The sequence below is a fragment of the Dipodomys merriami genome, unplaced genomic scaffold, assembly GCF_024711535.1.
Source record: "Dipodomys merriami isolate MVZ:Mamm:240054 unplaced genomic scaffold, mDipMer1.0.p SCAF_29, whole genome shotgun sequence".
In the NCBI taxonomy this organism is placed as follows: Eukaryota; Metazoa; Chordata; class Mammalia; order Rodentia; family Heteromyidae; genus Dipodomys; species Dipodomys merriami.
In genome coordinates this window covers 3863026-3879498 of record NW_027204381.1, presented here as the reverse complement: position 1 = coordinate 3879498, position 16473 = coordinate 3863026, and the positions used below count along the sequence as shown (strand labels likewise).

At 35.8% G+C, this 16473-nt stretch overlaps 1 protein-coding gene across 2 annotated transcripts in view; it reads left to right on the top strand.

The window, feature by feature from the left end:
• LOC138838830 (cytoplasmic dynein 2 heavy chain 1) overlaps positions 1 to 16473 on the top strand; it is a 172077-nt gene that overhangs the window by 105647 nt on the left and 49957 nt on the right. For both annotated transcript variants that reach the window (XM_070038203.1, XM_070038201.1), the window contains 5 exons: positions 2281 to 2346; positions 5931 to 5981; positions 6913 to 6990; positions 10854 to 10985; positions 11914 to 11986. In XM_070038203.1, coding sequence (XP_069894304.1) covers positions 2281 to 2346; positions 5931 to 5981; positions 6913 to 6990; positions 10854 to 10985; positions 11914 to 11986 — 400 coding nt within the window. The remainder of the gene's footprint in view (positions 1 to 2280; positions 2347 to 5930; positions 5982 to 6912; positions 6991 to 10853; positions 10986 to 11913; positions 11987 to 16473) is intronic.

Genomic DNA, 16473 nt, shown 5'->3' with positions numbered 1-16473 from the left:
TTCATTGGAAAGGGAATGTGCTATAAATAAATATTTTCAATTTTTTAATTTTAATTTTAATATATATTTTTTTGTTGGTTGTGGGGCCTGAACTCTGGGCCTGGGCGCTGTCCCTCAGCTTTTTAGCTCAAGGCTAGCACCCTACCACTTGAGCCACAGCGTCCACTTCTGGCTTTTTTCTGTTTATGTGGTGCTGAGGAATCGAACCCAGGGCCTCATGCATGTAAGGCAAGCATTCTACCACTGAGCCACCTTCCCAGTCCTCAAAAAATATTTTAAGAGAAGTGGAGCTGTGGCTCAAGGAGTTGAACACTAGCCTTGGGGAAAAAGCACTCTAGGACAGTACTCAGGCCCTGAGTTCAAGGGCCTCCCACAAATAAAAAATATTTTAAATATAAAAATCATATAAATGTTGTATTCATTCTATAGATTATTAACTATTCTGATTAGTTTTTTGATTACTTCAAACCTGTATTTCAGTTTACATATTTGTTTTATTTATAGTAATAAAAGATCTTTGCTAGTGAGATTTAAATCTTATGTCATATATTTAATAATGCAATTAGGGAAGACTAAGTGTTTAATAGCAAGATAACCTAGTATGTCAATAGAGGGTAGTAAGTGCTATTTCTTTGAAGTTACTTTATCTTTTAAAAATACATTTAACTTAGGCTAAATGGAGCAGTTATTTTCCAATAGGAGAATTCATGAAAGGCTTAACTTCCTTAATGTCTTGGTGTTCAGTTGGAGTTCTTTGCCTGTTTTGAGGAATACAGTTCTGTTGTGACTAGTGGAAAATCATTTTTAGAAAGTGTGGCCTACAGTTCTTCACATGTGTTTTAATTGATGGTGGAATTCATTTTTTAGCAACATTAAACCTGTGCAGAATTCAGCATTCCAGTTTCCATCATGAATAAAATTCAGAAAGCACACTAATCATAAAGCAATGAGATATGTTTCTCAAGACAGTACTATAAGCTTTCTGAGGTGGGAACAATTTTGCATTTTTGTGAAAACACTTTTGGGTTTTCAGCAATCAGTGTAACATTAAACTGCCTGCCAGAGTTGGTCTCGTGCTGATTCAGTTGTTGTGTTGGTGACAGCAGTATGGCCACAACAGGCTCTTGAAATGGAGACAAAGTAGGGATATCAATATTCAGGTCACAGTGAACTGAAAGCAAGTTGACCTAGAACAGAAAAATAATTGACTTGTTTTGTAACAGAACATTTAGTCCTTTTAATAAACTGAATAGAGAAAGCTGTCCAGCAGTTTTAGATTATTAGCTATGCCACTGGTTTTCCTTCAAAAGATCAGAAGTTTTTAGTTCCCTAAGTATCATAAAAAATTACAGGATAAATCACACATTTGGTGTTCCTGGTCCTTACAGTTGTTATAAAACCATATACAAGTACCTCTACACATAACATCTTCACTTCAGTTTGTTGTTTGGGATTGATAGAAAACAGTGGAATATCTTGTCAGGTTTCCAACTATGGTAAGTGAAAGTATGGGCAGGGTTGGGAGAAGCTTGAGGAGATACTCTTACTCATTTCCCTTTGAGAAATATCATCTCAGAAGATAGCTCACATGGTATGAAGAGAATGCTTGGGGTCTCATGAACTTTTTGGCCAGTTTGGCTTTGAACTCTGATCCTTCTATCTCATCCTCCCAAGTAGCAAGGATTTTAAGCCTGAGCCACCAATGCTGCTTCTATACCTTTCTTGATACACCTGTTTTTGATTCTGTGTTCTTACTATAAGATATTGAGTCATCTGATAATTTCTTCTAAGCTTACTTATATTTGAAGTTTATTTCCATTCTGTAAAAAATAACACATGGATGGTAGTACTATGTATTGTTTGGGCTCAGTTGATAAGACTTATTAAGGGCAAAATTAAGAGCTCACTACAATTTCTTGTCTTTAGGAAGGAGAAAACACTAATTGCATGTAGTCATTCATACATTTAAATCTTTGCAGTGGTGGGTTTGGTTAGTTCTGACTGATTGAAAACTACTAGTTTTATCTGGCTAGTAACTTAGTTTTTTTAGCTTAGCACTTTCTCTAGGTAGCATCACTAACTGTCTCATCCATCTTACAACTCAGAAGTATTTTTTTCTATATAGATGTACCGTGAATAATCATTGATAAGACTACTCATTGATAAAATTAGATTCTATGAAAACAGAATATATAGTTTTATAAGGTAAACTTTAAGGACTGTGCTTTTTCTAAGAAATATAGAAAAGTCAAAATACCATGTATCTATTATTCTTTGCAGGCTGACCAGTTGATGTTTGCTTTGCATTTTGTTCGAGGCATGCATCCTGAACTTTTTCAAGAAAATGTAAGTCTGATTGAAGAAGATTTTGGAGTTACATACAAATTTGGTAATGAGTGAATTTTTCATTAGATTTCAAATTATCTTATGCTAAAAAATGTGTTTTAACCTGTTAATCATTTATTTAGAAATTAGGGTAAGATAACTATTTTCTGGTTTATCGTTCTGCTGATGAACACAATATTCCAGAATGATGGCAAGGAAAGAAATGTCAGTAACTTAGCTGTCTAGTTTTACTGAATGTAGACCTGTGAGCACAGGATTTCAGAAGAGTTAGCCTTCTTATTTTCCTGGTCCACCAATGGGACATAAAATTGTAAAAAGTGAGATATGTTGGGAACACAACTACATTATTACCTCCTCTGAGTGTCACAAGGTGAGCCAGGCGCTGCTGGCTTGTACCTGTAATTCTAGTTACTCAAGAAGTTGAGATTTTAGGATTGTGGTTTGAAGCCATCCAGGGTAGGAAAGTCCAAGAAATTATTTTTTTTTAAATTGTGAAAATATTGTACAGAGGGGTTACAATTACATGGGCAAGATAGTGAGTACATTTTTTTTGGGGGGGGAGTCCAGTTGTGGGGCCTGAACTCTGGGCCTGGGCTCTGTCCCTCAGCTCTTCAGCTCAAGGCTAGCGCTCTACCACTCGAGCCACAGCGCCACTTCCGGCTTTTTTTCTTTTTGCTTATGTGGTGTTGAGAAATCGAGCCCAGGGCCTCAGGCATGCAAGGCAAGCGCTCTACCACTGAGCCACCTTCCCAGCCCATTGAGTAAATTTCTTATCAAGCATTGTTGCCTCCTCCTTTGTTTCCCCTTCCCATCGCTTTTCAGCCCCCCCCACCCCCCCAATCCTGCCCTCCCCCCCACCAAAGTTGTAAAGTTCGTTTTTTGATATAACAACTTGTACATCTCATTGTTGCAATGGTTCCACCTGTATCCCTATTTAAACGATTTGTTTTTTTCCCTTCCCCTACACAAATTATACCAACATCAAATACAGAGAAAGCAGGGGTTATACTGTGGGAGAGGGACATACAAAGCAACAAAGAAATCATCTTATAACTATGTTAGAAACAATTGCATGAAAGAAAAAAACATTTGAATACTTATCTTGGGATTCATTTCCCTAACATCAACTTATCTGACCTTTTCTAGCTTGACTCAGACATATACTAGTTATTGCAAATAAGGGAAACCATGGGCCCTATGTTTCTTTGGGCCTGGCTTACTTACCTTAATATAATTTTTTCCAGGTCTTTCCATTTCCTAACAAATGGGGCAATGCCATTCTTTCTGATGGAGGCATAGAATTACATTGTGTATATATACCACATTTTCTTGATCTGTTCTGTCAGCCACCAGAAAGCCAGAAGTGGAGCTGTAGCTCAACTGGTAGAGTGCCAGCCTTGAGCAAAAAAGCTCAGTGATAGCACCCAGGTCCTGATTTCAAGGCCCAGGACAGAAGGACAGTTGTAGGAAGCTTTCTGGAGTCCATAGGTTTATATTACTTCATGTACCTTCTCTGCCTGTAGCTTCATGTTAGGCTGCTGTGAGACACTCATTTGACCTAGACCTAATTCATTTCTGGTCTGCTTCTAATAAAAAAAATTTTTTTTGCAAGTGATTTTTCTCATGGTTTTGTGATTATTATAAGATCAGCACAGCTTGACCTAGTGGCCTTTAAGTGTGCCTGATCAGATTGTGACTGTCTTTTTAGTACCCTCATTCAGTAGGGAAAAGCAAGTAGACCACTCACAATCTGTGCGAGCTCTTGCTTTTTCTCTAGTCTCCTTGCTCTGGTCTCCCTTGGGTTGTTTATCCTGAATTTGTTCATTTGATTCCTTTTGTGTCCACTGTTAACTTTGATGAATTCCCTTCTATAGAATTTTAAACCATTATCAGTATGTTTCATGTAGTATTAAAATCTTACGTTTCCTACTTTTTTCTTCTTGGAATATTAAATTAGCACTTGGAAAAAATAATAAAAATAGTAATAAAAATAGTAATAAAAATTAGCACTTGGAAAAAATAATAAAAATAGTATAAAATCTTATGTTTCCTACTTTTTTCTTCTTGGAATATTAAATTAGCACTTGGAAAAAATAATAAAAATAATAAATAATAAAAAAACATTTTCTAATATATTTTAGTAGTAATCTTTCCTATTTTACTTACATGTAGCTACATAAATCCAATAGGAAAAATAGGTGGCTAGGATGGGTGGCAGCAGGGATTAGGATTTTTAGTAGTTTTTCCATACTGCTCTTAAGCTTTGTTTGCTGACCAGTATGTGACAAATAGAATGGGAGTTTTATTCTGTAAATAGCAGAGTCCCAGAGTGAACATCACACTCACTTGAGTCCTTGACACTGGATTATTCTAAATCCTGTGGCTAAAAATAGAATTAATACCAGTCTTATCCCAGTATATAAGAATAGGTAACTACCTGGACCTCTTTGTCCTTTTTCATCTGTCAGTCATGAGGCTTGAACTCAGGGCCTGGGCACTGTCCCTGAGCTTTTTTGCTCAAGGCTAGTGCCCTACTACTTTGAGCCACAGTGCCTCTCGTTTTCTGGTGGTTAATTGGAGATAATAATCTCATGGACTTTTCTGCCTGGGTTGCAGACAGATCTTCAGATCTCAGCCTCCTCAATAGCTAAGATTACAGGCGTGAGCCACCAATGCCTGACTAATTTTAAATGTTTGGTGTACCTTACTGCTAATATGCTAGTAAAGAATAGGATATGAATTATATTAAGTGAAGTAAGCCAGGCCCAAAGAAACATAGGTCCCATGGTTTCCCTTATTTGCAATAACTAGTATATGTCTGAAACAAGGAGAAATGGTCAGATAAGTTGATGTTAGGCGAAGATAAGGACTCAAATGTTTTTTCTTTCTTGCTATTGTTTCTAACATATTTATAAGATATTTCTTTGTTGCTTTGTATGTCCCTCCCCCATGGTATAACCCCTGTGTTCACTGTATTTTATGTTGGTATAATTTGGGGAGGGGAACGGAAAAAACAAATCATTTAAATAGAGATACAGATGGACCCATAGGGATACAGATGGACCCATTGCAACAATGAAATGTACAAGACGTTATGTCGAAAAACGAACTTTACAACTTTGGCACAGGGTGGGTAGAGAGGGGGAGGTGGGAAGGGATGGTAAGGGAAACAAAGGAGGAGGGAACAATGCTTGATAAGAAATGTACTCATTACCTTGCTCATGTAATTGTAACCCTTTGTATGGTATTTTCATTAAAACAAAACAAAACAAAACAAGAAAAGAATAGGACATGAAATAATGTTCACATTTTAGGTGGTCAGGGTAGCACATAGAATGTAGTTATACCTTTGTTTCTAATAAAATTATTCCTATGGAGATTTCATTAATATTTGATAACGATAAGTGGATGTAGTCCTGTAACGTTAAAATTCTAGAAGTAGGAATGTGTGAGGACCCTCCCTTTACTCTCCCCATGTTCTTAGAAAGGATCTGTATGGTAAGTTATCTTTTAGGAAAATTAAAGTAATTCTATTGATTGGTTAGTATTCTTATATTCTTTGTGTTCATATTTGTATTCAACAGGAGTGGGACACATTTACAGGTGTGGTTGTTGGAGATATGTTACGGAAAGCTGTAAGTTAAAATCTCAATATTTCATGAAAGTGCTCTGGCTTTAGGCTCATGAACTACAATTTGCTTTCAAAATTATTACTGAAATTATACATTTGAGCAGTATGTCCTAGCCTTTGCTGCCATATTATTTAATATACTTTTGGTGCATTTTTTTTACCTTGAAAATATCCAATTTTTGAGAATATTAAATACTAAAAAATTCATATAACTAATTTTTTTTGTGCTGTTCCTGGGACTTGACCTCTGGGCCTGGGCACTGTCCCTGAGCTTTTTTGCCAGCTCTCTGCCACAGCTCTACTTTTGGCTTTTCCCCCCACCCTTTGGTGGTTAAATGGAAATAAAAGCCTCACAGACTTTGCTGCCCAAGCTGGCTTCAAATCATGATCTTCCGATCTCTGTCTCCTGAATAGCTAGGATTACAAGCATGAGCTGCCAGTGCCTAGCTCGATGTATTTTATTCCTAGAAAAAATTTACCATCCTTAGGAAAGTGAAACCTTGTATTATACTTAGGAACATTTTCTATGTATGTTAAGAAAAACTACTTTTTTAAAAAACTCTCTTTTGGTTATACTGGTGTTCTGAACTCAGAGCTTTACCACTTAACCCTTTTACTTTATGCCTGGGCTGGCCTAGACAGCAGTCTTACTACTTGTGTTGCCTGTTGTATCTGAGGTGAAATATGTGTGTAACTGCTCCCAGCCTTAATTTGTTGAAATGGAGTTTCAAAAACTTTTTATCGGGGCTGTCTTTGAATGTCAGTCCTCCAGATCTATGCCTCCCAAGTACTTAGGATTATAGGCCTGAGCCACTACACTTAGTTTAAAATGGGTATTTTTTTTTAAAGAGTTATAAATGACTGGTTAATTGCTATTTTTTTTGAAGTCTTAAAGTTATGAAGTATACTAAGGAAAATAATTGCTTTCATTAAAGGACTCTCAACAAAGAATACGTGATCAGCTTCCATCTTGGATCGATCAGGAAAGAAGCTGGGCAGTGGCAACATTAAAGGTATTCAATTTCTGCTGTAAGGGATATTTTAATTATGTGTAGTTTGTTTAGTTCTGTTGACATTTTGTAGGTGCTGCTTATTCATGCTAATTGTTGATATTTTTATAAATAAGACAAAAATCTATCAGTAAAGGACACCAAATTTATTCTAATTTGTTCTTTAATCAATATTTAATTTATTAAATCTCATTTATGAAATGTGCCTTCAGTATCTAAACTTTCCAAGTATAGTACTTTCTTTTTCTCACTTTCTCTTTTTAACACAAAGTGTTGAAGAATGAAGGAAAGACATTTCTCCCCAAATCTTTATTTATCTATGTATCTTCCCTCCTTCTACTTTTGTTCACATCATATGATAGCCCATGATAAAGAGAGTCAGAATAGCTAGTAGCTATTGATGTTTTATTATGTTCCTGGCATTCAGAATTTAAAAATGATTTTTAAGTAATTCCAGTAACATCATAAGGTAGTTACTTACTTTGATTAAGAAACTAATGTGCAGAAAGAGAGTATCACTGTGGTCACTTATGAGTAGAACCAGGATTCAGAACTAGACGCTTTGCGGTATAGTCTGCCTTCCCCACCCCCCCTATATTCTCCATACCTTTTTTCATGAATATTTGTTGAATAAAGAAATGGGTTCTGCTTTATATCATTTTATTCTCTTCATTAATCATTTATTTGGTGCTGGCTACAAGTCAACATAGTGCCAGTTACTAATTTTTTAAAATCATTCTCTAAGTAGCTGTATGAAAAGATTTCAATGTAGCATGTCAGTTTGTGAGCACAGTGTATCTTGATCAATGCCGTTCCTTCCATCATCTCTCCCTGTCCCACTTGTTCTTTCAAGTTAGTAAGTCTGACCCAACTTTAATCAACCTACTGAACCCCCTCTTGGGCTCACTTATGTAATTCATGGTCTGATTGTAACAGAAACTATTCTGGGTTGGTATGGTCAGAATTTTCCCATCTTCCATGTTGTATACCTATGATACCTGTTTAGCTCTCTCATCCGCTCCACCCTCCTGGGTGAGTCTAATCTGTATTTGGCTGGGCACTGGTGGCTATTCTGTAGGCTAAGATCTGAGGATTGTGATTTGAAGCCTGATGAGGCAGGAAAGTCTGTGAGACTCTTAATCTCTAGTTAACAAGCCAAATTCTAGAAACAGAGCTATGGTTCTGAGTGGTTTGAATGAAAAAGCTAAGGAATAACACCAGGCTCTGAGTTCAAGCCCTAGAACCGGCACCAAAAAAAAAAAATCTATACTTGTCTTCTTTAGGAAAAATTCTGTTTAGTCAGAATTCTCTCTTACTCTTGATGTTTTCTCTTTGCAATTTTCTATCTAGTTACCTCTACCTTTTCTTGTTGTTGTTTGTTCCCATCTTCCACATCTTCATAATTAAATCCAGCTGTGTACTGACATCTTTTACCCCTATTGCAATAGCCTTACATATAATCTGTTATACTTTATTACCCAGTTCTGGGGTGTTTTTTGACACCAGTTTTTTTTACACCAAATATATGTATTTTATTATTATGAGACTGCGTAATGAACACTCCTACACTGTGAAGAACGTACCTAAATAATTGCCTTCAGATATGGTTTGCACCACACAGAGCTGTATCTTGGTGATCTGACTCAGTACCTAACATTATATATAGAGATCTTCCTAACTTTGCTGAACACATGCTGCTTATGTAAAATGCAGCAAACCTAAATCAGTGATGGGAATTTAGATACTAATTGCCATTAAAGATATTAGCCTACTATCAATTGTTATCCTAACAAGCTTAAAATATTTATTAAAATGATTAATGTAAAATGTTAATTTTAGCTAGATTACATAATGAAATGTGGTCACTATAGAAGATTTTTTAGATATGACTGTGGATGTTCAGATAAAACATCCTAAATGCTTGATTCATGCTTCTAATCCCCTCCCCAGTCTACAATACAGATATATGTCTTCTAAACATTATTTTTTTTTTTTTTACTAGTCCTGGGGCTTGAACTCGGGGCCTGAGCTCTGTCTCAGAGTTTCTTTGTGCTCAGGGCTAGCTCATTACTACTTGAGCCACAGCACCACTTCCACCTTTTTCTGAGTAGTTTATTGGAGATAAGAGTCTCACAGACTTTTCTACCCCAGCCAACTTCAAACTATGATCCTCAGATCTCAGCCTCCTGAGTAGCTACTGATTACAGGCGTGCACCTGGTCTAAATATTATTTTTAATGGGAATTTTCCATCTGCACACATTTGCTTGCTCTTAAATGTTGAGAAGGAATACTGAGGTAGAAGGAACAGGTATGTTTGAGGAAATCTTTGAGGGATGGTATTAAGAGGAATAGTGAATGCTCAGATATTTATGAAGTAACTAAGTAGATTAAAACATTTAGGTGCAAAATGTTCTTTAACGGAGACAAATGGATACGGTTAGAGAACTATGCTTTGTTAAGGAATTGCTGTTGTTATAGAAAACCAGAACTACACAGAAGTTGACACTAAAGAGTGTTTTTTTAAATATATTGTGTGAAGCTATTTCTTTTTCATTCTTTTTTTCCCCCCTTGGGTTTAAGACCTGTTGTTACCATTTTTTATTTTAGTACCCTGTGTCTTGTATATATGTTTATCTGAATTGGGGAAGGGAGGTAACAAATTGGTGAGACAGAGGACAGAGAGTGAACCAAATGCAACAGCAGTACTCACAGGACACTATGCTGGAAATGAACATTACACCTTGTGGGGGAGGGGAATTTGGAGGGAGGGAAAGTGGGAGAAAACGAGGGAGGGGTAACAGTGTTCGACAAGAAATGTACTCATTACCTTACTTATGTAACTAACCCCTCTGTAAATCACTTTTACAATAAAATAAAACTTTTTTAAAAAAGAAAAGTCTGTTGCATTTGAGGAACAGAGACTTTAGTGTAGGAACTGAGCTGAGTTCTGGTTGTAACCTGGACAAGAAGGCATTCATAGTCAAGGAGAGGCTGGTGTCTCTGGATGGAAATCCACTAAGAGATATATTTCAGATAAAGGAAACAATTCTGGTTCAATCCATTTAGCAGGATTTTTGCTTACTAGGGTGATCAGATATCAAAGGTTGAGGATGAAGAATATGATTACATATTGAAAGTGGGATGGCTTGCTAATTTGAGACTCTTTTTTTTTTCAGTCGTGGGACTTGAACTCTGTGCTTGGGCGCTGTCCCTGCGCTCTTCAGCTCAAGGCCAGTGCTCTACCACTTGAGCCACAGTGCCACTTCCTGGCTTGCTAATTTGATTAGCAAGTTTCTTGCTAAAACTGGGTTCTGAGAGAAGGACGTGAAACATAAGGTTAAAGAGTAATTTTAAAGAGCTCAGTAGAGCCTGGGAAGCCATATCAGATAGAGAAAGTCCTTGTTGATATCAAATTTGACCTCTTTGCATTTGAACATACAACTCTACTGTAGCAGTCACTAAAATCTATTCTTGGTTTTAGTGCCAGTAGTTCTTTTTCTCTCCACAAGATGGCGATAGCAAAGTAAAAATGTTTTTTTTTTATGTGGAGGGAAGATTTTTCTCTTTTAAAATAAGATACTTTAAAAATTGTCTTTAAAGAGTTGTACACAAAGGAATTTACATTAAGATTTCTTATGATTACTGATCGATTTAGTACTATTTGGAATGATTTTACTTAATACTGTTTTTAATATCTGATGAATCTACCACCCTACTTCTAACCTAGAAATGATTAGACAAGTAAACATAAAGTAGAAAACGAGCACCTATGAAAAATTGGTTGTCATTTGCTTTTGCTGTCCTTATTAAAATATATACATAATGACTTGTGGGTTCATTATCTGTGGTTATTTTTATGTTTCAGATTGCCCTCCCCAGTTTTTATCAGACTCTCTGCTTGGAAGATGTAGCTCTTTGGCGAACTTATTATCATAATTCAACATGTGAACAAGAGTTTCCATCTATTCTTGTAAAGAAAGTTTCCTTATTTCAGCAGGTAAGATTCAGTGTTTTTCTTGTGTTCAGAAGACATTTAAATGGGAAGTTTTGCCTTCAGTGGTATAAGGGCCTTCTGCTTTCACCACTTTACCTGGACATGTCACTGGCAAAACTTCTGAGTGGGTATCTCTACCTGTAGCCTTCCTTATTTTCTCTTGCCTCTGTTCCAAATGAAATCTTACAGTAGTTACAATGTCTTTTAGAAAGCAACTACAAAGCAAATGATGCACATTTTTCACTCACCTTTTAGAGTTACATCTAACAAAAGTATGTACTATTAAAATGATATTTTTATTTAATTTCAAAATTAATGAAGAAATCTAATGGTTGATTCACTCAATTTTTTGAAAGGCTAAAAAGTTCAAGGTAGGAGAATTCTCAAGAAATTGAAGGTCCAAGAAATAATCTTTCTTCTTTGGTGGCTGTTTTGAGATCTGACTTTTTTCTGTTTTCTTATATAATGAATTCTGTTTTACCAAATATGCGTTAAAAAAAAAGAATAGTGAAATACTTAGAAATAACAATGGAAATATCTAAGATATGTAAGTATACAGACAACATAGAAATAGTGATTTGAAGATTTTAGGCAGGATTATTCAGCCTTCATTCACTGTAGCTGGAAAAGCTTTGACTGTGCACTGTAATTTTCTCTTGCCATTTAGCCTCTTAAAGGATCTTGAAGAGATGGCTAATCCCATACTTGTCTTAGATAACAGAGTTAAGGAAACAAGTAGGTTTTGGTAATATTTTGGACATTAAAGAGATGCCTAAGATATCTCTTACTATTTGAAGGATAGTAATGACTGTAGAATAATGATGTACTCACCCATATCAATAAATATTTGTTCACCCTGATAATGTTAACTGTTCTTTAGTTAAAGCAGTTGTGGGAAGTTTATTACTTTAAAAATTCTGTTTATTTTAAGGTTCTTGTGGTACAGGCTCTGAGACCAGACAGACTGCAAAGTGCTATGGCTCTATTTGCATGTAAAACTCTGGGTAAGTACAGTACTTTCCAAGAGCTACTCTACAAGCCTGAGGTGCTGGCTTTTAATTTACATTAATTTACGCTTATTTTAATGTAGAAATGTTTTAAAATCCTTTTGCATTCTTTTTGTCATTCCTAGTTTAGAATAATAATTCTCTATTGTACATAACTATATGTTATGTTGAATTCAATTTCAAACATAATTGACATTCTATATTTAATAAGGTGTTTTGAGATTTTGAGAATTATTTTGTTATGAAAATGTCATAGAAGCCGGGCGCTAGTGGCTCACGCCCTGTAATCCTAGCTACTCAGGAGGCTGATATCTGAGGATCGTGGTTCAAACCAGCCTGGGCAGGAAAGTCCGTGAGACTCTTATCTCCAATAAACCACTAGGAAAAAAAAAAAAAACTGGCAGTGGCACTGTGGCTGAAGCAGTAGAGCGCTTGCCTTGAGCTGCAGAGCTCAGGGACAGCGCCCAAGCTCAGAGTTCAAGCCCCACGACCGACCAAAAAAAGAAAATGTTATAGATATTTGCCCATAGTGAACACAAGACAACCAGATGTTTGTGCCAAATGTGTACACTCTTAAGGGCTACTTGTAGTCATACTTCATGAAAAATTAGACAATTTAGGTAAAATATATTCACAGATAACATAGTCTTGGGAAATAAAGCCTTCAAAATGAGTAATTTTTGGCATGTCTAAAACAGAAAATTGAAAATTAATTTGCCTTTTAGATCATAAATTTCATGGTAAAGTTTTGTTAAGTCTTTCAGATAATGTTGTAAGCATGAAGAATTAAGAAGTTATCACCCATCTAGAAATATATTTTTGCAAGAGACGTTTAGAAAACCTGTTTTTGGAAAGAGTATGGAAATAATTTTACTTTAATCATAGATTTATCCAGAATAGTGGATTTTTTTTATCAGAATCAAGATTTATTTTACATTATTGCTGTGTCTCAGGTAAGTCTTATATACTTGGGTACACTCTTCTAATATTTTGGACTGTCTCAGTGACAATGACATCAGTGCTAAGGATCAAGCCTAGAGCTTTAAGCATCTTGAAGGCAAATGCTCTACCACTGAGCTACATCCTTAGTCCAACTTATCACATAGGCATGGAAGAGTGGATCTTTACCATTAGTAAATCACAGATTTATACCTATGTTGAAAATGATAAGTCTGGCATTGTAAAATAGACTATGACAATTCTTTTTTTCCATTGAAATCCTTCATTTCTATTTTTTTATATGTAGAGTTTTATATAGAAATTTTCTTAGTTCTCACATACATTAAAACCAAGAAAAAGTATTGTATCAATTGTGCAACTTTTCTATAAATCATATCTCATATAAACAAGGTAGCACAGAGTTTTATAAGGTTGAAAAGATAGGCCCTCTATAAATATTTCTGAAAATTTTCAAAGAAGTGAATAATCATTCTCCTGTTAGTATAATAGCATTGTATTGTTTAGGGAAATTATTCTATTAGCTTCTTTCATTTAAACTTGAATGTTCATAAAGACAGTATCATAGCAAAGACTTAAATGGTGCTATTTGCCAGAGACTAGTTTGAGTACCCTCTGTGTATTAGCTTCTATACTCTTACCTCATTAAGCTCCTGCTTAATGTTGTTTTAAAGTATCAGTAGAAAATAAGTGCACATTTCCTCAGGTCCTTCCTTACTCTTGGACCCAGACTTTACAGTATAGTTTGAGTGACAAAAGCAAGTTTTATGTACCATTAAGAAAGGATGGGCATGAGAGATGGGAAAAGTTGTTTGATTCAAAAACATTTTGGTGCAGAACCACACAGGTTTCTGGTTTCTGGGTCTCTGTAAGATCTTATGGGAACCATGTCTCTTGATGTTTTTGATACCTCAATCCACAGAACATAATATCCGGTACCTTTCCTTTGAAGTCACAATTAAGTGAGAATTACACAAACCATAACATTTGCGCTTGTCAATGCTTTAAAAGCACAATAGTAGTAATATGTGGAGATTTTTCCAGTATATAGCTGTACTTTTGTATGCATGCCTAAAAGTTTTTTTTTAAATTTTTTATTATGAAAATACCATACAGAGGAGTTAACAATTACATGGGCAAGATAATGAGTACATTTCTTATCAAGCATTGTTGCCTCCTCCTTTGTTTCCCCTTCCTATCCCTTCCCATATCCTGCCCCCCGCTCCCCGCCTCCCGCATAGCCCCCCTAACCCCTGGCTAAAGTTGTAAAGTTAATTTTCGACATAACGACTTGTACATCTCATTGTTGCAATGGGTCCACCTGTATCCCTATTTAAACATTTTGTTTTTTCCCTTCCCCTCCACAAATTATACCAACATCAAATACAGTGAAAGCAGGGGTTTTATCGTGGGAGAGGGACATACAAAGCAACAAAGAAATATCTTATAAATATGTTAGAAACAATAGCAAGAAAGAAGAAACATTTGAGTCCTTATCTTCGCCTAACATCAACTTATCTGACCATTTCTGCTTGTCTCAGACATACACTAGTTATTACAAATAGGGGAAACCATGGGGCCTATGTTTCTTTGGGCCTGGCTTACTTCACTTAATATAATTTTTTCCAAGTCTTTCCATTTCCTAACAAATGGGGCAATGTCATTCTTTCTGATGCCTCGAGGCATAGAATTCCATTGTGTATATATACCACATTTTCTTGATCCATTCATCTACTGGGGCATCTGGGTTGGTTCCAGATCTTAGCTATGGTAAATAATGCTGCAATAAACATAGTTGTGCTGGTAGCTTTAGTATGGTCTTTGTGATCATTTAAATGCCCAAAAGTGGGATTGCTGGGTTATAGGGAATCTCTATGTGGAGTTTTTTGAGGAACCTCCATACTGTTTTATGCCTAAAAGTTTTTAGGATTGGTCTACTGACTTCTGTCTTCAAAATGTTTTTCATAAACAATCTTTATAAGCTGTCATTTAAAAGTTTATAGATTACAACAAAGATTCTTAAAGCTTAATGAGAATTTCTCCACATGAATGATGCTTGGGAAATTGCATTTAAAATTAAATCTCTAAAATTTGAGAAATACTTATTTTCTAGCAATTTGAAATTTTAAAACATAGGTATATAATAAAATCCCAATTGTTTACATAAATTCTTCATTACTAAAACTGTTTGGTCAAATACAAAGTCATTCATTTTTGCTTGGAAATAATATGGTTTCAGAAGTATGTTAACCTTTCAAAGTATTTGAATAAAATTTGAATATCATGAGATTAGCAGTTAGTGCTTTAAGCCTAAAAAGTCATTTGACCTGGAGATGAAATAGAGTTATTCCCAAGACTGACTTGGTAGAGGGTCAAGCTATAAGATCAATAAAATGAAAAGGTCATGGGCAATGGGCATTCAGACCATAATTTTAGAAAAACTAGGCAAGTGGATAGATGATAAATAATTAAGAATTCCCCCAAATTGTTAGGTTTTTATTTAAACTTGCTTGAGTCATTATGAGAAATTGTAAGTATATAGATGAATCGATACAAACCAAACAGTGAAAGGTGCTATACAGAAAATGTAAAAATGGGGCTGGGAAGGTGGCTCAGTGGTAGAGTGCTTACCTTGCATGCATGATGCCCGGGGTTCGATTCCTCAGCACCACATAAGCAGAAGAAGCTGGAAGTGGCACTGTGGCTCAAGTGGTAGAGTACAAGCCTTGAGCTGAAGAGCTGAGGAATAGCGCCCAGGCCCAGAGTTCAGGGCTGATTGATATGTTAGAACTGACCAGGTAGCCCATAAAATTTGCCTGAAAATGTGAATTTATAATTTTAACACCTGAATGATAGAGTAGCCATCTTCTGAAAGCAAAAAGAATGGAAAATATAGAAACAGATGGTGCACGAGTCCAAGGGCTGTTTGCACACTGAAGCACAGTGAGCAAGATGAGAAGTGTACAAGGGCATGCCCTGTAGGGTTTGTAATCCTGGAGAAGGAATCTGAATTTTAGTCTGTTTTGAGAAGACTTTAAAGACGGTGCCAAAGACATGTGATTACCCGGTTTTAAAGAAATCTGAGAAGAGATTGAAAACAAAGCAAAAATTGAAGTAGGGAGAACCAGCTAGGAAAATAGCCCTGATTTCACAAACATTTATGTTCCAGAGTTAGTAAGGCCTCAGGGACACATCATAAGACATTTGTTGTGTACCACAAAATGTTTGACATTTTTCATTATTTCCAGTTATTTTTCCATTTTTAAGTAGTTTCTCATTTAATTGGTGGATGTATATTGGGTTAACTAGTGGTTACTGGCTTTTCTTTTATTGATATTTGTGTTACATATTTTTGCAGTTGCCTTTTCTCTCCAACAAAGAAAAGGTAACTTTCTACACCCGATGCCTTTATACAGTCTTATGACGAATCCTAGCTGTGTAGGAGGTGCATAGGAAGGTGAATCACAGTCCAAGGCTGACCTCAGTCAAAAATTTGAGACCCGTTCTCTTCATTTCCAGGGTTTTTG